Raw genomic sequence first — 21219 nt, 5'->3', positions numbered from 1 at the left:
TACTATGGCTCGTTCTGAATCTCCTGATTGCTGCTGCTGCTGCTGCTGTGTTTCCACTGATAATTCTGGTTCAGCTTTACATGTGGATACAGACATGCAGACAGACACAGCCCACAGGTCCAAAACAGGTTATACAGGCATCACATTTTTACTTTGGTGCCTCTAGTTTTAACATAGTCTTTCCAAAGTATTTATTCTTGATTGATCATTACAGAAAACGCTCTATTTAGCGGCTTAGAAATAGTAGACATTTAGGTGATGCTGAACAGGGGTGTAGTCACTTCTGTTCTATTGCACCTTTGGAACAATGGTGAAAAGTAAGAAACACAACCAAAAAAACCTCCAAAAAACAGCTTCATGCATTTTCTGTCAATTCTAAACTAAGAGTGTTTCCTTTGCCTCCACTACATGCTCTGTCTTCTGTAGCAGTACTGCATATGTTTATTTAGATGAAGAAGTTTTGAGTCTGAGATGATTTTTGCATCAGCAACAGGACAAATAACAAACATTACATCCCAAAATTCCTTGTGGCGTCTCTGTCACTGTTTCTCCAGCTCCATGAAAGGGCGTCCACTCAACTGTTGACAACCAGCTCTCTTGGAAATTAATGTTGCATAACTTCCTTTGAGGCAGCATCAGGTCTATGAATTAACAGTCACTCTATCAGTCAATTGACAAGAAAGGTAGGAGGGAACTTGGACACAGTACAATAATCCTCCCTAATGGAATGAAATAAGCTGCACAGATTCATCTGAGTCATTAAACAGAGTTGTAAGATGCATGTTTAGACCTGTGACATATCTGCCCCATATCTGTTATAATAGATTTCAAATCACAACTGAAAGTGGTCAAGTCACGGTTTAATAAGAAAGTATGAAGACAACTCTCTGGCTGTTTTACAGTATCTGCTGAATCAAACAAACGGTAACCTCCTTTATACCAGGAAGTACAGTGTAATCCACGCAATAACAGCAATAAAGGAAACTGTTGACAGGAAATTTATCAGTGATCGGACTGTATGCTTAACTTGACGGCAAAGGGAGAGTCTGGGAAGATTCCTGCATCTCTTCATATCTATCTGGCGCACTTGGCTGAGCGCAATGATAAGAGATAGGGGGAGGGTTTGACTGCTTGAGAATTTCATGAAAAAGAGGGCTATTTTACTCAGTGTGCACATGGTGGATTGTGATAAAGCACTTTGGTGGTGAATAATAAAACAAAAAGGATGGCAGGTATTCTCACTGTAGTGAGCAATCAGTGATTGTGAGAGTGTTTCATTGTTTATTTATGGCGATCTTTAATGTATTTGATTGTTTTTAAATGGTGTTGATGTTATGCTAATAGTAAGAGTGTAGTTATTCTAGTTATAGTGTCAGTACAATGCTTGTGTAAGAGCCCTGAGAGTTTAAAGTGGGTATGAGAAGATCAATGTTCAGTTTATTGTAATCTAAACCAAACTTTTTTTTGGTCATTTTTTGTCTTCCTTATAGACGTTCAGGGACTTTTGTGTTGCATCATTCTAAAATATACCATAGGCATAGCTAATAATAAATTGAATTTCCCTTCTGGGATGAATAAAGTATTTTTTCATTTCATAATTGCCATTTTTTATACAAGGAAATGAGGGACCTACGTTTCTTCAAATCATCTACTTCAGTCACTAACCATGAAGTCCTACTGCCTGCCCATGAGCCGTCCCATCAGTGGAGTTAATAACCTTCCTGCACCTTTTGCTGCGGGGCGCTGAGGCTCCGCCCCCTCACTACTTAAACCCTCAATGTCACCCGGAGCTCAGCTCCACTGGAGGACTTGATCTTGACCAACACGTCTGGATTCATGAGGGAAAAAAAACAACTTACAACTAAAGTCAGGCACGGAGCCCAGAAGGTAAGACTTGACTTCTCTGTCATCCTGAACAGATTTATTCATCACATGCAGTCCTTTACATTTGCATTTGTTTGGGGGACCTTTTCAGCAGCATGTCAAGTCTCCACCTGGTGTTTCAGATGATCTCTTCCGTGCATATAGTCATTCAGTGAAGCCTTTAAATGGTTGAAATCAAAGTAAAATGTTTTTTTCCTCCCCCCCCCCCCTTTTTTTTTTTTTATAACTGGCTACAAGCACAGGTTGAAATCATCATTAATCACTTTCTTTTCTTTTTTTCATCCACAAAGGTTTGATCTCCAATCTGCCAATTGGGATATCAGCACCAAACTTTTTTTTTTTCAACCAATTACTGATTTATTTCCTTCTCACTGTTGGGAAGTAAACTTGCCCAGTCCGGGAGGTTGCCCCCTCCTTCCCAGAGCGGGTGTAGAGCTGAAGCTGGCCCGGAGATGCGGTCCTTTCTCCCGCTTACTGTGTATTGCATCAGCCTGGTTTCCCTCCAGCAGCTGCTGGCTCTGCCGGCGGAGGAGCGTCCCGACACGAGCAGGTAGGACCGGCCAGTTACTGCTACTACTAGTACTGGTACTAATGCTACTACTACTACCAGTTCTGGTACTGGTTGTCCAGTTACGGCTGTGATACTCAGCTCCTCCACAGAGAGTCGCTCCTCGTTGGCTGTCCAGACCCCCGGAACCGCTTTACGGTCAATTTAACCAAACTGCGCTTCTAGAAGCTCCTGGTAGCAGGCAGTTTAAAGGTTCAAGCCGATATTATATTTATTATTAAATATGAATTAGCTGTAACGTCCACCGCTTGTAAATTATGGGTTGAACATGAGTTATCTGTCTCAATATTGTTTTTATTTTATTATTCTTTTGCTGAGGGTCAGTGGCACGCTTTAAAAGGCTTATAACCACTGAACACTCATGTCACATTACCAAGTCTAAAATTTCCCTCATTTGTTTTTTTGTTAATTTTTTGAGTCCAGGCTGGATGATTTGTCCTGTGTGCAGTCAGTGTCAGTGCTGTTGAGTCCTGCAGATAGAGGATCATGTGTTACACAAGGTCAAAGGCTGCCTCATGACACAATACAACACTTTCTCTCTCCTTGAGATAAGTAGCATTGAGATTTTGTTCTCAAATAAACCATTGTTAGTATTTATAATGTCAGAAACACCCAACCAAACAAAAATCCATTGTGTTACTGTGAGACTTTTTGAATAATGTAGTTATCAGTAGTAAGTGCACAGTGACCTTATTATGCTTCACAGTTTTATTTCTCAGAGAAGCTGTCACTCTTTCCTACTGTACTAATAAAGCAGCATTGCATTATGGAAGTTCTAAGCTAACATTAATATGTGTAAAAGTTGTCTTAAATGATGTATTTTACAGTAGATCTACATTAAATGTCACCTAACAGGTGATAAATGTCAGTTGAGTTTGTTGGTATCACAGTTAAACTGTATTGTATAAGTTATTCAAGTACTTTAATTTTTCAAAATTTTAACATTTTTAAAATCACAATTGTGACTCTTTTTCCTGATTCCCTTTTTTTCCTTCCACCTCTTGGTCCAAGAGGCTGTCACACATGAGTAACTGTTTATAGTGTTGTCTGGTGCTTATGTATGGAATATGTTATTTCCAAGGTGGGAAAACCAGTTTGTCTCTGAATAGCCTGGCCAGAAATACCAACATGGAGTACTGTACAGGATCTTGTTAGGCAATGAATGGCACCTGTATTTTTCCACCCTGTAAATGGGAGAACTTTTAATTGCTAAGCCCTGCATGAGGCATTAAGCAACAGCACAACAACAGTGTGATTTCTACCAGTTTGACACACATACAGGACGGTCTGATCTGTCTGATGAGTGAGGGACGTCTGCTGGCGATGCAGTGCCTGTGTGGAGTGGCACTGTTGAGGAGCAGTGTGGAACGTGGATGTGTTAGTGTAGAGGATGCCCTCTTCTGGTGGATTATACATCCAAATCTGCTGTCAGCATTCATGTCAATGAGACTTAGATGTGGGGGCCCTGAGTAGTGACCAACACTGGGCCACTGAAGAAACCGTGGGCATACATTTGATTAGAGTTTAGGGGACACACGTTAAGTTGTGGGTCTGGGGTTCTCCTCTGAAAATGTTAAACAGGAATATTTACGCACCAATTTGTGTAAAACTGTTGCCAGTAACACTCTAGTTTTACATGCCTTGGACCACTAGGCAGCCTTATTTCGTTTGTTAGTGATTGTTTGATGAAAAAAGTAAGAAACTATTTTAACAAAACAACTTCAAAGGAAATTAATGCGATTTTTCATGTGGAAGGAGGAGGGGTTTGTCAATGAGAAAATCGAAAATTTTAAATTCTTCTGTGGATTGCTCATTTCCACTATAATTTGCCATAAATGCAAATTAAGGTAGTAATGAGGTAGTAATGAATGATCATGATCCACACTCCTCAGACATTGTAGAAAGGCACGAATGAAGGAGGCTGGAAGAAAGCAGGGCTTTTAATAAAACGCTTAACATATAATACTGATAATATAACACTGTAAGAAAATCTGTGGGTGGAATTTTCCTGCAAGTGGGCAGGCACACGTGGACATCTCTTACGTGTCAAGGTGTGTGTGACCAACAAACACCTGCTGCTGAAACCTAACCGACATGAATGGGAAGCTCTCTGTTTGTGCTACACCTGCCCTGCACTGTAATCCCTCATCAGTCCCATATCCGCTGGAAAACTTGAGAGGCTTGAGTCATTGCTGTGGTTTTACATCTCTCAGTGTGATACAGCAGCTGAGTGGGATTAATAAGTTGTATAATTAGACTGCACTACACTCACCAGAACATTTAGTGATGTCCAAATGGCAATTTTGGCTGTGGACCAGGCACTCATCATGCTTTTATGCTGTGTAGTTTAGTTTCCTTGAATTACATTCCATTTAATTACATTTCATTTTGTTTTACTTGTTTGGAAATTTTCTAGCTTAGATTTGATTCAGACATATATAGAGAAGTAAAGGCTTAGCAGTTGCTTTTCCATAGCTTGATGGTTTTGTCGTTTTCGAAAGCTGCCAATGAGGATCCCACCTGGGATACAGACCCCACTGTCCTAGGTGAACGTCCTGGTTTGGACTTACACCACTGCCATCCCACCAACCTCTGAACATACATTTTGTTGCTGTTTCAAAGTAGAAGCGTTTCTTACTACATCATACTGTTACCTTACCAGGAGAACATTTTCAAAATGTAATTAAGATGAATTAAGATGAATCGACAGACAAAGAGCGATTCAGAAGACCCTAATGAAGATCAGAAAAGGACTGCTGCCACCTCGCCCGGAATAGGGAAACCCGGGCACCCCCCTGGAGCCAGGCCCGGGGGGGGGGGGAGCTCGCCGGGGAGTGTCTGTTGGCTGAGCCTTGGGGCCCTGTGGGGCTCGGTCGGGCACAGACAGGGCCACTTTCTCGATGACCCACCACCCTCGGGGAAGAGGATTGGGGTCGGGTGCTATGCCCACCGGGTGGTAGGCAGGAGCGGGCGTCCTGGCGTACCGCCCCCTGGTGGCGTAGACTAGCTCTTGGGACATGGAATGTCACCTCACTGGCGGGGAAGCAGCCTGAGCTGGTGCGGGAGGTGGAGTGCTACCGGCTAGATATAGTCAGGCTCACCTCCACGCACAGCAAGGGCTCTGGAACCATACTTCTGGAGAGGGGTTGGACACTCTCCTTTTCCGGAGTTGCTCACGGTGAGAGGCGCCGGGCGGGTGTGGGGATACTCACAAGCCCCCGGCTGAGCGCCGTCTTGTTGGAGTTCTCCCCGGAGAACGAGAGGGTCGCCTTTCTGCGACTGCGAGTTGCAGAGGGGAAAACTCTGACTGTTGTTTGTGCTTATGCACCGAACAGCAGTCCGGAGCATTCGGCCTTCTTGGAGTCACTGGGTGGTGTCCTGGAAGGGGTGCCGCCTGGGGACTTCATCGTTCTCCTGGGGGACTTCAATGCTCACGTGGGCAATGACGGTGAAACCTGGAGGGGCGTGATTGGGAGGAACGGCCTGCCTGATCTGAACCCGAGCTGTGTTTTGTTTTTGGACTTCTGTGCTAGCCACGGATTGGCCAAAACAAACACCATGTTCGAACATAAGGTTGCTCATAAGTGTACTTGGTACCAGAGTACCTTAGGCCAAAGGTCGATGATCGACTTTGTAGTCGTATCATCAGATCTGCGGCCGTATGTTTTGGTCACTCGGATGAAGAGAGGAGCAGAGCTGTCAACTGATCACCACCTGGTGGTGAGTCTGATCCGATGGCGGGGAAGGCTGCCGGACAGACCTGGTAAACCCAAACGCATAGTGCGGGTGAACTGGGAACGTCTGGCAAAGGCCCTTGTCCGTGGGTTTTTCAATTCCCACCTCCGGAAGAGTTTTTCCTGCATCCCGGGGGAGGTTGGGGACATGGAGTCAGAGTGGTCCATGTTCAAAGCCTCCATTGCAGAAGCAGCCGTTAGGAGCTGTGGCCAGAAGGTCACTGGTGCCTGCCGCGGCGGCAACCCCAAAACCCGCTGGTGGACACCGGCGGTGAGGGAAGCCGTCAGGGTCAGGCTGAAGAAGGAGACCTTTCGTGCCTGGTTGGCACAAACGGGCTGCAGCTGTGGCGGTCGTGGAAGCTAAAACTCGGGTGTGGGAGGAGTTCGGGGAGGCTTTGGAGAAGGACTTTCGGTCGGCCCCGAAGAAGTTCTGGCAAGCCGTCCGACGCCTCAGAAAGGGGAGGCAGGGATTCTCCCAGGCTGTGTACAGTCGGGGAGGAAAACTGCTGACCCAGACTGGGGACCTCGTCGGGCGGTGGAGGAGCACTTCGAGGAACTCCTGAACCCGGTAAACACGTCCTCTGATGAAGGGGCAGAGCCTGAAGACTCGGGGGCTTCTGCGTCCATATCCGTGGTTGAGGTCACCGAGGAAGTTGAGAAGCTCCTCGGTGGCAAAGCGCCAGGTGTGGACGAGATTCGCCCTGAGATGCTGAAGGCTCTGGACATTGTCGGACTGTCATGGCTGACACGTCTCTTCAATGTCACGTGGGCATCGAGTACAGTGCCTGTGGAGTGGTTCCTCAAGCGAGGGAGTTTAAGTATCTCGGGATCTTGTTCACGAGTTATGGGAAAATGGGAAAGTGCAGCGTCAGCAGTAATGCGGGCGCTGTACCGGACCGTCGTGGTGAAGAGAAAGCTGAGCCGCAAGGCAAAGCTCTCGATTTACCAGTCCATCTACGTCCCAACCCTCACCTATGGTCACGAGCTTTGGGTCGTGACCGAAAGAACGAGATCGCGGATACAAGCGGCCGAAATGAGCTTCCTCTGCAGGGTGGCTGGGCTCAGCCTTAGAGATAGGGTGAGGAGCTCGGACATCCGGAGGGAGCTCGGAGTAGAGCCGCTGCTCCTTCGCGTCGAAAGGAGCCAGTTGAGGTGGTATGGACATCTGGTTCGGATGCCTCCAGGGAGGCTTCCTCTGGAGGTTTTCCGAACACGTCCACCTGGGAGGAGACCCCGGGGTAGACCCAGAACCCGCTGGAGGGATTATATCTCTCAGCTGGTCTGGGAACGCCTCAGGATCCCCCATCCAGAGCTGGAAAGCGTCGCTGGGGGGAGGGGGGTCTGGGACGACCTGCTCCGCCTACTGCCCCCACGACCTGACCCCAGATAAGCGGAAGACAATGGATGGATGGATGGATGGATGGATGGATGGATGGATGGATGGAATTAAGAAAGAAGTTTAGTTAGATAGAAAGGCAATTATTTTTCAGAGACAGGATTGCTTTTTTGTTGTCTGTCGGCAGTATGTACCAAAAAGCTAATAGTAGTTGTAATTCCAGTTGTATGAGCATGTAGTAATTAGTGCAGGGGCAGTTTGTTATATTAGCGTAAATGGTAAATGTTGATAGCAATGTTACAGTGGAGAAGTATGCTGCTTGACAAGGACATTGCGAGAGCCGAAAAAAGCAAATGTTGTTCTTTCCAAGTTTAACCAGTCAGCGTTTTCCACTCTAGGTTTAAACATTCAACACCCAGACCTGTACAGCAGTTTTTCAACACAGAAGTCCCTACCTAGGAGTAGGTACTTTTTTCTCCTGAACACAACCTTGAAAGAGGTTCCACAGGGCTAGATCTAGTGGTTGGAACACTCACAAAGTCTATTGCCCACCTACGGCAGCCTGCAAATTCCTGCCGTTGTTACTGTTATCTGTTTAAGATGTGAGCTCCCTTACCCTTGGAGCTTGACTACCCTTGCTAAGAGAGTATAACCTTAATGAACCAGTCAATAGAATAGAATAGAATTTTAAAAAATTTTTTTATTGATCCCCCATTGGGGGAAATTTACATACTACAGCAGCATCCCAAAAAATATAGAAAAGAAAGTACTAGGAAATAACAGTAATTAAGTAATAAAATAAGTATATACACAAGATGACAAAAATATACTCTTGAATGAAAAAAAAAAAAAATTTACACTGAAAAAGAAACAGCAAATTTGCTGTGCAAAAATTAGTTATAACCATGTGTTAATTTTTGTCCGTTCGGGTAACATCAGCCAGTGATGCTGATGTTGTACAGTCTTATTGCAGTTGGGAGGAATGACCTGTTGTAGTGCTCCCTCTTGAAGGGTGGAAGTCTTGATCTACTGCTGAAGGAGCTACTTAAATCCCCCACCATCTCATGCAGTGAGTGAGAGGGGTTGTCCATGATGGATGTGAGCTTTGCTAACATCCTCCTCTCACCCACCTCCTCTATGGGGTCCAGGGAGTAGTCCAGGACAGAACCGGCCCTCCTCACCAGGCTGTTCAGTCTCTTCCTGTCCCTGTCTGTGCTCCCTCCTCCCCAGCAGACCACTGCATAGAAAAGAGCAGATGCCACCACAGTGTCATAAAATGTCCGAAGCAGAGTCCTGCACACTCCAAAGGACCTCAGTCTCCTCAGCAGGAGGAGACGACTTTGGCCCTCCTTGTATAGGACCTCTGTGTTGTTGGACCAGTCCAGTTTGTTGTTGAGGTCAAAAGCCAGGTATCTATAGGTCTCCACCATCTCCATGTCCAGACCCTTGATGTTCACCTGTGCAGTCTGGGGTGTCTCCTCCTACGGAAGTCAATGACCATCTCCTTCGTCTTACTGGCGTTGAGCTGGAGATGGTTCTGCTCACACCAGTTGACAAAGTCACTGATCACGGTCCTGTACTCCCGATTGTCCCCCTCAGATACACACCTGACAATGGCGTTGTCTGAGAACTTCTGGAGAGAACAGCTCCCAGAGTTGTAACGGTAGTCCGAAGTGTACAGGGTGAAGAGAAAAGGAGGAGAGCGCTGTCGCCTGTGGGGCCCCCGTGCTGCAGATTACCACATCCGACACACAGTCCTAAAGCCTCTCGTACTGTGGTCTGTTGGTGAGGTAGTCGATGGTACATGCAGCCAGGTGACAGTCTACTTCTGCCCTTTCAAGCTTCTTCCTGAGCAGTGAAGGCTGAACTGTGTTAAAAGCACTGGAGAAATCAAAAGCCATTACAGTCAACCAGCAGAAGTTGCTAACGCAGCAAAGAGATCGTGATCCTTCCTATCTTTGACCATCCCACCAATGAATTGCAAAAGCCACACAAACAGAGTTTGAAGGGTCTTTGTGTTTGTGGACCAAGGCTTTTTTTTTTTTGGCCAGCAGTTGGACGCTTCCTAAAATCAAATCAAATGAAATTAAATCAAGTTTATTTTCATTCTGCTATACATACAACAGAAGTACAAAAAAGATGAGAGAGCGTTTCTTCAGGATCCAAAAACTAAAAGCAATTAAATAAAGAAGTGTTTGTATATCTGGATCAGCAGTTCAGCATTCTGACAGCTGCTGGAATGAAGCTGTTGATCATTCTGGAGGTTCTTCCTGTAACACTCTGGAAACGTTTTCCTGATGGCAGCAGTTCTAACAGTTGATGGAGAGGGTGTGAGGAGTCCCTGACAATGTTCAGGGTCCTGCTCCTGCAGCGGCTCTGGAAAGGTTCACAGCTAGCTGTCTGTCTGTCCACCCGGAACGATGTCATCTCCTCCATGGTGTCATGGAGCCATGTTCCTGTTAAAGCAGACACACAGCAGTCCCTCCACTCTCTGAGGGTTTCTCTCAGCAAACGTAGCTCGTCCTGCTTGTTGTGGAGGGAGCGGACATTGGAGAGCAGGAGGACGGTCCTGCTGGTGTGGAGGGGTTAGCCTTTAGCCTAGCATGGATCCTGCTGGTGTGGAGGGGTTAGCCTTTCGCCTAGCATGGATCCTGCTGGTGTGGAGGGGTTAGCCTTTCGCCTAGCATGGATCCTGCTGGTGTGGAGGGGTTAGCCTTTCGCCTAGCATGGATCCTGCTGGTGTGGAGGGGTTAGCCTTTCGCCTAGCATGGATCCTGCTGGTGTGGAGGGGTTAGCCTTTAGCCTAGCATGGATCCTGCTGGTCTGGAGGGGCTAGCCTTTAGACTAGCATGGATCCTGCTGGTCTGGAGGGGCTAGCCTTTAGCCTAGCATGTATCCCGGCTCTCTTCCTCCTCCTTTGTTAACATTCATAGCGTTTCCGTCCTTCTCTCAATTGGACTGTTGGTGTAGTTTGTCCACATCACAACTGAGGGCCACAAATTTACCAACATTCATTGACCTGATGTTCAGCAAAGTCTCCCGGCTGTAAGTTTCGCGGAATGAATGTCTGGGATAGACAAGACACTCAGAACTTTCACTCTCGCTGTCTCCTGAAGGGGCCGCTGTTTCCATGCATCTTTCTTTGTATCAGATAAAACTAAATACCATAAGAGAAAACACATTACTTCAAATCATGGGCCTGAAGCAGAGTCTATTGTTGAGCAAGTAAATACACTTACTGAGGGTCTATGGTTGGGTTGTCTCATTTAATATCAAGACTTAATGCACTGCAGATGATTACAATCTCTTTTAAATATTTCATTCTGACAACATTAAAAGATTTCCCTCTGCCGCCACCCAAGCTGCTTCACAAGTTTCCACGTTTCTCACTTTGCACATCATCTCTCATAAATGTCCTGTCATGCTTTTATGAGGACAGTAAATTCTCCTTCCTCTGTTAACTCCACTGAGCACATGCTGTTCTGTTACCATCACACACTGACAGCATGATAATAACAGACATGACAACTCCACATTTTTTTCGCCTGTTGGATGCTGAGTGTGTCAGAGCTCAGATGTCTGTCATTCCTTCCCTATTCTGTGTGACTCTGTGTTGTCTCTATGTGTCCTGATAAGGGCACAACTAAATCTCCCAAAGACACAGTAACAATGCCCAACTGGTGCGTTCCAAACAAGGCGAAATTGCATGTTCTTCGGATCAAATGCAATGCATACCCTTCATTGTCGTTTTACATAACATCCTGAGGTTTTTTTTTTGTAAGGAAAATAGCTGGGATCCGCAGCCAAACAAGTTAAATATGGCTTTAGCCGCGAAGTAGCTTACAATACAGATTCCAGAAGCGGGAACCGGCTCATGGCTTTTAGACTGAGGACATGTAAAGCTGATTTGCGGTCAAGCTTTTGTTACATCGACCCACTCGGCCTCTGCTTCGTCTGGACCAGGATACGATGACATGACACATCAGTTTGTGTGCATATGTTGCTGTCTGTTCGATTTTTTTCAGGGCCAAATAAAGTAATGTTTTTCTCCAAGCAAATTTTTGTTAAATTATTAACTCACTCTAGATTTGAATAGAGTTGGGTTCAGACGTCCAACGTAGATACTCTTAACGTAATATTTACCCGAGAAACAGACTGGATTCACCTCACACAGAGTGGCTTCCTGCCTTGCAAGTGTTTGTTCAGGAAATCTGCACATGCAGTTGACTGTGGGTCCATCTTGTATAGTTGATATCTATATTTTGACATGTTTACACCTTATCAAAGAAGAACAAGTGCATTACTATTACTTTATCGTGTATACAATCTCAGAAAACCACTTTTGTGCCTGCAGAATGATCGAAATCGGGATTGCCCCTCCTGTAAGTCATCTCAAGCGAGGGCCCCTCTCATGTGTCATCTTTAATTTGTAGCATTTTGTAAACAGGGATTTTGGCTTGAGCTGCTCAGAAATATGTGTAAAGTACAAACAGTTATATGGCTGAAGTCAAAGAGGGCGAAAGCTGCAACCAAGCAAGTAGAGAATTCCCCTGTGGATTAATGTCTAGACCTGAATTCCAACCTTCACATCCATAAAGAGCAGGTTTCCACTTCACGCAGAAAGCCACATCATGGAGGCATGAGTGTACACATATACTGTATATGCATCTAAGAGGAGCAGCTTATAGTAGGAGTGTTGATCAAAAGGCAAACACAGGCGGCTTCTCAGGGGAAAGGAAACCTATTGTCGCTGTGATTGTTTTGTCTACTTCCATCGCATTTATGGGGTTTTAGAGCAGACGTATAGTTTTTAACTTGGCACCCTATCTGTCCATGTAATGCTCTGGCTCTACTAAGTATGTTCGTTTGCTATGACTGTTTGCGTAAAATAATCTACATTCAGCTGGGGATGTTATGAAAGTAAAACTGCTCTTGAACAAGTAGGACCAGTGTTTTGTCTGAAACATACTTTATATGTGTCCTGCTTTTTGCTAACAACAATCTCCCCACTGTTACCTAGTGGGAGATTACAAATGAAAGTGCCATATTTGTTGCTGATTAAGGCTGCCCTCGGTAAGCTTCAGCCTCTCTGGAATCATGTAGTGTATCAACAGCATGGCACTAGGATAAGGTACCACCCATCCAACCTTTTCATTCAGATATGTCAGTCACTTTTCATGAGAGCAACTGAATCTTCCATCTGATTATCAGATCTTGCTCCCTTCAGTGATGGACCACTTTTCACACCACCTTTGAATGTGAATGTTTACAGAAGCTATAAATACATAGTTTTTGGATGGCTTATCGTCTAAAGATTTAGGATTTGGATTTAGGTTTATGTATGGCTTAGACTCATCTCAATTCCCCCTCAAACCCTTGGCCCTACCACTTTGTGGCTCAGGCTCAGGTGACTCAGGTGATAGAGCAACCTCCAATCACAAGGTTGGTGGTTCGATCCCCCGCCCCTTCACAGTCGAAGTATCCTTGGGCAAGACACTGAACCCAAAGTTGTTCCCAATGGCAGGCAGCACCTTGTATGGCCGCTCTGTCAACATTGGTGTATGAATGTGTGTGAATGAGTGAATGAGAAACACATTGTAAAGTGCTTCGTATAAAAGCGCTATATGAGTGCAGACCATTTACCATTTACTTTGTGCTGCCATGTAGCAAAGGGTGTCCTGTTTGTTTTAGGGATCTAGCAGTAGTGGTCATCTCACGATCTGGAAGACTTGGGAATGTGCGTTTGTCTCTGCAGGAAGAGCACAGGAGGTGAAACATGTGATTGAAATGTGAACAGTCCAGCTTTAATTCCACACCCTAAAAGCAGCAGTGCAGCTCACTGAGAGATTAAAACAGAAGAAAGCCATACAAGTCAGCACAAAGGGATTGTCTCTGCCTTTTTTATGAACTGTAAAATCCTCAGAAATCATCATATATCAAAGGGAATTTTTTGCTCAAAGCCCTTAAGCTTAGGTTCTGCAAGGTGTCAAAAACCTCTGTGGATGGAACAATTACAGATGAAGTAGCTTGGATATCTTTGATCGTCTGCCAATCACAGAGATCTCTATTACTGTTGAGTTATGGGATTATTCTCCTAATAGCTAAATGAGCTTGTCGTGTGAGATGAAATGTGGCAGAGTGAAAGAGTTCTCTTTTCCAACAGTCTTTTGCCTCCTGGAAGAAAAACCATAGTCGTCAAAAGTGCTTTTGAGCAATTGTGAGTTAAGGTGCTTCTTGGACAGGCTTCCTCACAGTTTTGCTTTATGACACATACTTCACACAGCCAGTAACATAATGGCTGATATTTAGATTTGCTTGTATACTACTAGAGAAGGATTTAATAGGTATCAGTGTGGTAAATTTTTGATGAAAAGATGTCCAGCCTAACCAGCTGGCTTTCGGTAAGTAGCAGCTGATTAGGATGCAGACCCTCTTAAACCCAGTCCTGTGCATTTGTTTTTAGGGGTTTGTGTTTTTGAGAGGTCAAGCATCGTGTTCAGCCGCAGATGATGATGACCTGACCAAGAACAAAAAGCAGACCTTATTTATTGATTAATTCATCTCTATGCCTCAGATAAGACCGTTAACTATTTTCTAGGGAAAAAGCAGGTCAAAGCCGGGTGTCATGATCACAATCACGGAGGTTTTCTTATGCTTCGTGACATTGTATACAGAGTTTTTAACTTAATCTTATTTATGTCCTATATATATATATATATATATATATAAATGAAACAAAAAAACCCCAAAAACAACAAAGCTGGATTACCAACTAGGCAAAGGTGGTAACTGCCCTAAAATTGCAGATACTCTGGCTTTGTTATGTGGTAATTAGTTTGTGGTCATACCTTTGATTGCACCTTATAAACTGAAATAATAGGGGCAATTTCTCTTTAGTTCATGCCTACAGGTCCACAGGGATGGATTCATCTAGCCCTGGGAATAAAGTGTTTCTACACCAAATAGGATAGGTTTCTTTCACTCCTATGTTAAACTTCTGACCTCTAGAATCAAAATACAAAAAAAAAAAGTCATCAACACCACAGATTACAGTTCTCACTGGTATAGAAGAATGGAGTTAGAATAGGAATCACATAAATTATCACCTGCTTAAAAGCTGGCCTGTAAACAGTGGAAGTGCTGCTGTAAATACACTTACAGAAATACAGAAAACATGCATCTTGTGATTGGGCTGTGGACTCAGATATATTTCCTAGGGGACCATCACAAACTTATGTAACAATTATAGGGCAGTGTGCTCCAGAGCCGTAACTGCAGCCATGTGAAAAGCTTTCCTGTGCACTCAAATGTAACTTCCACAGTGCTGACCAGGTGGGTGTAACTTGGTGATGTGGCACCATGGCACACCAAGCCTGAAAATAGTGCTTGCCTCCGTCTGCAGCCTGGCATCACACAACTATTTATTCAACCACTGCCAGCGTTGGACAGCAGCTCCTCTCCAGGCTACCAGACCTGCCAGCAATGAGCCAGCAGCTGAGCTAGCTAAAAAAATCAAAAGCTTCACATTTCTGAGAGAAATTCCCAAACCTACCGCAGCACAGGGTGAAAGAAATACTGTCGGCTGTCTCACATCAAAACCTCCAGTCATGAGTAAAGACTGAGTGTTCATGGCAAAATAACACAAGTCAGCATTTCACAAGAGGAGCGTACTAATTACATCAATTGTGGCCTCTGACTCTCAAAACATGAGGAAATAGTGTGAAACCTGCTACCGTGAAAGATTTCCCCCTTTGACTCAGGAAAGCAAGTGTGGCATGTGTATTTGCTCTGGTGCTGCATTTAAACTTCTTGAAATAAGGAGAAGCTTGCTAAAATTGAACATTTTCATCCTGTGTATCCTCTGACTGCCAGGTGCAACATCATTTTCCTATTTACTTCTCTCAGCCTTTAGCGGTGGTCAAGGGTTAACACTCAGGGACTTGAGTCACACTGTGCTGAACAAACATAGTGCTGACAGTTTAGTGAGGAGCTGCAGGGTCGAGTTGTAAGAAGCAACTGTCTTTGTCAAACAATGAACAGATGGCGAGTCGGTCAGTGCTGTTTGTTGAACAGCCCGTACCCGCTGGTCCACCGCACTGACCGTGTCCATCTTAACAGATCATTTAGTCTGATGTGCTGTCTCCGAGGCCCATTTTTATATAGAGGAGCTGAGAACTAGATAGTACAAGGAGAAAGCATCATTTTGAGAGAGTATTTATATTAAGTTTGACTTAACTTTAAAACAAGGCACAGTAATCAAAATCTAACTCCAGTGGTTTGTTTTTTTTCTAAACTCAGATATCAGTGTTCTCTGGAGTCCATCAACACATCGGTTACTGGCCATGAAAAAATGTAATCGTATAATCCGACTCAAAATATGTAAAGAACCATAACATTTTATGCCACACATTGAGAAATGAGCATGGTGTCCATCTATATGGGCAGCTATGCAAACAGCCACACTGTCTTCAGACAACAGGCACAAATGATTTGTTTATCAAAGCTGCTTTGAATGGCTAATCAAACGTCTCATAATTACCAATGCCCTTGCCTCACAAAAAAAAACACTTTTCTCTGCCCATTAGAGGCATATAATACATAGATTATTCACAATTTTATGTCATCGTTTGATGTTTTAGCTACATCAGTTAGTTGTTCTGTTGTATGGCTATCAGATGTGATCTGTTGACTTCCAGGACCCTCTAGCATCCCCATCAAGTTGAAATTTGGATGAATTGTATGTAGTGAAAATATGGCGCACATGTATGTCCTGCTCAGGATGAAAGATAACTTTCCAACTTTTTTATTGTCAGGCCAGAATTTGTCTAAAATTTGGTTTATGACCAAATACTTGCAAAAGTAATGACAGCACAACTAGTACTTATTAGCACGTAAACTGAGCGTTGAACATGGTAATGATTTACCTGCTTAGCATGCGAGCACAGTCGCATCTAGCTAGGTCTCTGATTCTGTACTAGGACAGAACAGTTTTTAAACAGCTTTAAAAGTGTCTCTTGTTGTCATGCTCCATCATGTTTTTAATCTATTACACAGTGAATATTGAACAGGATGAATTTTCACCTGATTTCTCTTTTCTTCTCAGGTTGGATCTCCTCAACAAAGTAATTGACCAGAGAGAGGGTAGTTCCTTAACTTCAGGAAGCCAGACTAACAGCATTGTCCCATCTTCAGCCCCCAGCCAATCCCCAGAATGGCTGCCGGGTTTTCTGAGACATGTACCAACATCAGGAGCAAGAGCAGCCTCTCCTGATCTGGCATGGGCACGACCTTCTGAGGCTTTGCAGATGGAGCACAGGGCCCTAAGAGCTCGCCGTCATGCCCACTCGGGATCACGAGGGGGTCACCACTACCCTCACCACGCCCAGCTGATGAGAGTGGGTTGTGTCCTGGGAACCTGTCAAGTTCAGAACCTCAGCCACCGGCTCTATCAGCTCATTGGCCAGAGTGGCAGAGAGGACTCGTCCCCCATTAACCCTAAGAGCCCCCATAGTTATGGATGAGCTGGTTTCCTTTAAACACCCACAGCAAGTCTATCTGTATCTCCCTTTATTTATCTCTTAATGTGTTACTGGTAGTCTTCGCATTAGTATTGGATGTAGACCATAACTTGAGTTACACTCATCTTAAATGACCATTGCCTCTACTTTTTGTGCATGAATGATGGATTTGAAGAATCAGAATCAAGATCTTGACTGACTGAGTTCTCCCACAGTTCTGAAAACATTTTGAAGGACGTTTAAGTCTTTTCGATCCCCCCGAACACTCAACAGAGGCCAAGAGGCCTTGCACTGACATTTTAATCCTGTTAATGTAATAACGAAGGCTTGTCTTTAACACCATCCAGTGGCCTGGTCCTGTCTGCCAACTGACCTCCCCAGCGGTGGTTATCCAGCGGCTCATTGATCAAACCCCTAAGCCCCTAATGTGGATTTCAAGCTGCACTCTGAGCCGGAGCCCTGCCAAAACCAATGTATTCCCAAAGACCTTGTAAGTGACCCAATGAACCCTTTTACCTCTCTTTGTGCCCCTCTTTTGGTTGACTTCGGAGCTCATATGCAGTTTAACAAGAACATCCCTCGACTCGTCCACAGGATCTAAACTGAACTGGGAATTCATCACTCAGCAGGACTTTATGTTTCAAGACCACGATTTATAATTGAAACCAGCCACAGCACTTGAGATACGCCAGAGCTGAAGAGATTTTGAGTCTGAACTTCAACAAACAAAGTCACACCAATAAAGAAAAAGAAGAGGGTCAGAATCCCATGCTTTGGAAGGAATGCAAACAGAAACAGAGTCCCCTAAGGATCAGTTTCCTTTTTACATTACAGTGCTCAGTTGGTTGACACAGTCGGCGGCAAAGTGAACCTTGGAGCCATGGATCAGCACTCTACTTGCTGGCATTTTCCCTGCTGGAGGCCAAGTCTGAAATATTAGCCTTTTCACGTGATTTATAAGTTCCCCCTGCAAGTCAGGACTTTGGGCTGACAGCAGTTTAATAAACCTGACCTAATCACTTCAGTCATATGTACCGCGGCAGCAGGAGGGGGGCCTGAACCTCCTACAGTCTGCAACACTAAAACATACATGAAAAGAACGAAGCATTCACACATACGTTACACACACATGCAGGTTTAAAGTTTGCAGGTATAAAAACTTTGGTTCACCAAAATGGCAAAACAAAAATCCCATTTTATCATATCTACAGATATCTTCTGTAGATTTTACAGAGTGATGTGTGCTGTAGAAAGGACACGCTAGTGTTAAATCTTTACGTTTTTTTGCAGTGTTATGAGAACCCCAAACTAACCTTGCATTCTTTTGGTTGAACTGAGCCAAAACACAATAAAGTAACTTACATGGGACCAATTAGGCAAACTGGACTGGGGGAGTTCTGTAAAAGCGATGCCAGTGTGTGTTTGTTTGTGTGCGTGTGTGTACAAATTAGTATATATCAGAATTTTAGAACCAGGTTTTGTGTTCCAAGAGATGTTTAGGGCATGATTTTCTTTCTTTAGAAAAAAAGAAAAAAGAAAAGAAAACAGAAAAATGTATTTGGCTTTTGCCTTAATTTAATGGGACAGTGTAGAAAGATAAGGAGCACAGGCAGAAAACAGCCCAGCCAGCCAGGGCTTGAGGCAGGGATCCTCTGCTCTAGACGTGTTCGTATTACGTACTAGACATGTATCGCACCAGGGAATGGTCTTCTGTGATTTCGAAGCACTTTTCTCTTTATACCATCCAGGTTGAGGCCATAATGACCTTCTACAACTCCGCAAGTCCAACAATAATAAGTCAAATCTGTAAATAAAATGCATTTACCTGTAGATTTATTGGGGAACACTACTTTTTCAGAAAATGTCAGTTGTCCCTTACGTTTTCCAAAAGCAACACTTGACAACATATACTGCTGCACTGTTGCTGTTCATATGTTTAATGGGTTTAACTTAGTCCAGAGACGACAGCTAAAAGCTTTACTGTTACATTGTGGGTTTGTAATGAGAGACCACAGTGACCAAAATGTTAGGCGTAACAACACCCAATTTCAAATATGTACACAAAATAGCGTAGCACCATCAAAAAACACATACCCTGACATTTCCTTTCACTCTATTTTTGTCCAACTCTGAAATGGTGGGTGGATGATGGACTGAGAATTACTGAGGTCAAGCTCTTTTTTTTTTTTTTTTTTTTACTAAAAATTCTACGGGCCTTAAACGTTCCACACAAAAAAACTATATAACCCCGCATTTTTGGTGACAAGCATCATTATATTACATATTATTTACATACTTCTACACTTCTATTCCAAGCCTTTACTATATGATAGGCTGCTCTTAACTTGCAGAGTGTGCTATTGTAGGAATGCAGGTCACTTTCAGATTTTTGTGCATTATTATTTTGTGTTTTTTTGCCTGATTTCACAACATGAAAGTTTGGTATTCCTGCCAGAGCACGAATTTAGGCTCACTAAATACCTGATGATACTTGACGAATCAAGTGACTTTACAGTATGTGATCTACATCATATAGTAGTTTGTTCTTTTATATCTTAAAGATTTTTTTTTTTGTTTTTTTTTTCTTGGTGTCTTTGTAAGTTTTGTCATCTGCAATTTGTTTTTATATTTAGTCTTTTTGTTCTGCTCTGTGTGTAATCATGGGGGCTGGGAGGTCACAGGGTAATATTAATCAGTGGTTCCTTGGTCTTAAGTCTAATCTGTTCAAAGGCTTGCTGAGGTGAAACATGCCATTCTCTCTGCTGTAATGGAGCAAATCATTGTCTCGTGACAGATCATTAAAAGGCTTTCAAACGCTAAAAAACCCTGGTGGATCTCTCTACTTTGTAAAAATTCACTATTTCACACACACACACACACGATGCATGTGTGCGTATGTGTTTGCACTGCTACCCTATCAGGACGCTTATCTCCTGTGTTTGATCGGCGCTCTTGACCATTGTGCTCCCAGTCTTTCTGTTTTTGTTTTTTTTTTCCTTTTTACGCAGTATGTTTTTGTGACATCAGACATTGCGTCATGTGGAGGTACATGACCGCTAATACCTCCCCACAGAAAACATTTAGAGCCCCTCACAGCTCCTTATTGCAAAAACACGTGCAGGAATGAGTTTAAAAATGTTTCTGTTAGTTTAGCTAGATCGCTATAGGTTTGTTTTTGCTGATTTGGGATTCACACGATCTCCTTTAGTGTCACAGGAAAGCACTTTATTGCAAGCATGTGTGTGGATAGTTTGTCACAACTTGAATTTGGTTCATTGTCATGAACTTGTGAAAGCTGGATGCGGCTCCTCTTGTAAATGTTGCTTTTGAGATTGTCTGCCAATGTGTTTGAAGATGTCAGTGCACTCCATGTGGCGTCAAGATAAACATTGTGTGCACCTGTGAATATATATGTATATATATATATCAAAAATATTTAAAGAAAGTTATGTATTTAAGTTATCTTTGTATGTTCATATCTGTATGTCACCAAAGACTATTTATCTCATCTTTTCCTGCTCTTTTCACACAGTAGGAAAGAAAGTCTTAACTGTAGTTAAAATGTTAATGTTTGACAATGTCCTTCATTCTGTAAAATAAAGACCTATACTGTAGTGTGATGAGTTTAGAGTATGATTTAAGAGTGTGTGTGCATGTATTCCTAAGACATATAGGCCTACATTATAGAGTGATCCCCATATGTATTATTGAGTTTTTTTTAAGTTTCACCCTTCTGCATGTTACTACGCCCTTGACCAACTGTTCTAACCCAATACAATGAAGTCAATCATTATAGGACAAAAGTGTGATGGGGGACAGAGGACAGTGTGAATGAAACATTGAGAAATCAGGACATGATCTGATAGCGCCAGGTTAGCAGTAAAGGTCGTTTGACTGGACAGAGGTAATGATTGACAGGGTCCAGGGGGATTGTTCAGAGGAAGACAAGCTATTGGTTTGTGTCACATCCGGTCAAGGGGAGGACACAGGAAGGGCAAGGCAGGACAGCTGGACTCAGAAATGTATATATTTCCAATTTGCTCATTTACACAACCAAAACCAACAGCAAATATAGATTTGAAAACATTTCTTGAAGCTGCTTTGGAAGCAGAAAGTTGAGGTCATCAGCATCACAGCAGCTAACCTATTATTGTCCCACTGCTGGGCCACATCATCACA

At 43.6% G+C, this 21219-nt stretch overlaps 1 protein-coding gene across 1 annotated transcript; it reads left to right on the top strand.

Annotated features, from left to right (window-relative positions):
* Window positions 1-1797: 1797 nt before the first annotated feature.
* adm2a (adrenomedullin 2a) lies at window positions 1798-20654 on the top strand. The gene is made up of 3 exons (XM_008290465.1): window positions 1798-1887; window positions 2175-2434; window positions 16626-20654. Exons 2-3 carry the CDS (start codon window positions 2337-2339, stop codon window positions 17041-17043), a joined length of 516 nt encoding a protein of 171 aa, XP_008288687.1. The 5' UTR covers window positions 1798-1887; window positions 2175-2336; the 3' UTR covers window positions 17044-20654.
* Window positions 20655-21219: the final 565 nt, after the last annotated feature.

The sequence above is a fragment of the Stegastes partitus genome, unplaced genomic scaffold (genome assembly GCF_000690725.1).
Source record: "Stegastes partitus isolate 25-593 unplaced genomic scaffold, Stegastes_partitus-1.0.2 Scaffold15, whole genome shotgun sequence".
NCBI lineage: Eukaryota > Metazoa > Chordata > Actinopteri > Pomacentridae > Stegastes > Stegastes partitus.
The sequence above is the reverse complement of the archived record's forward strand: the minus strand, read 5'-3'. Positions and strand labels throughout refer to the sequence as shown.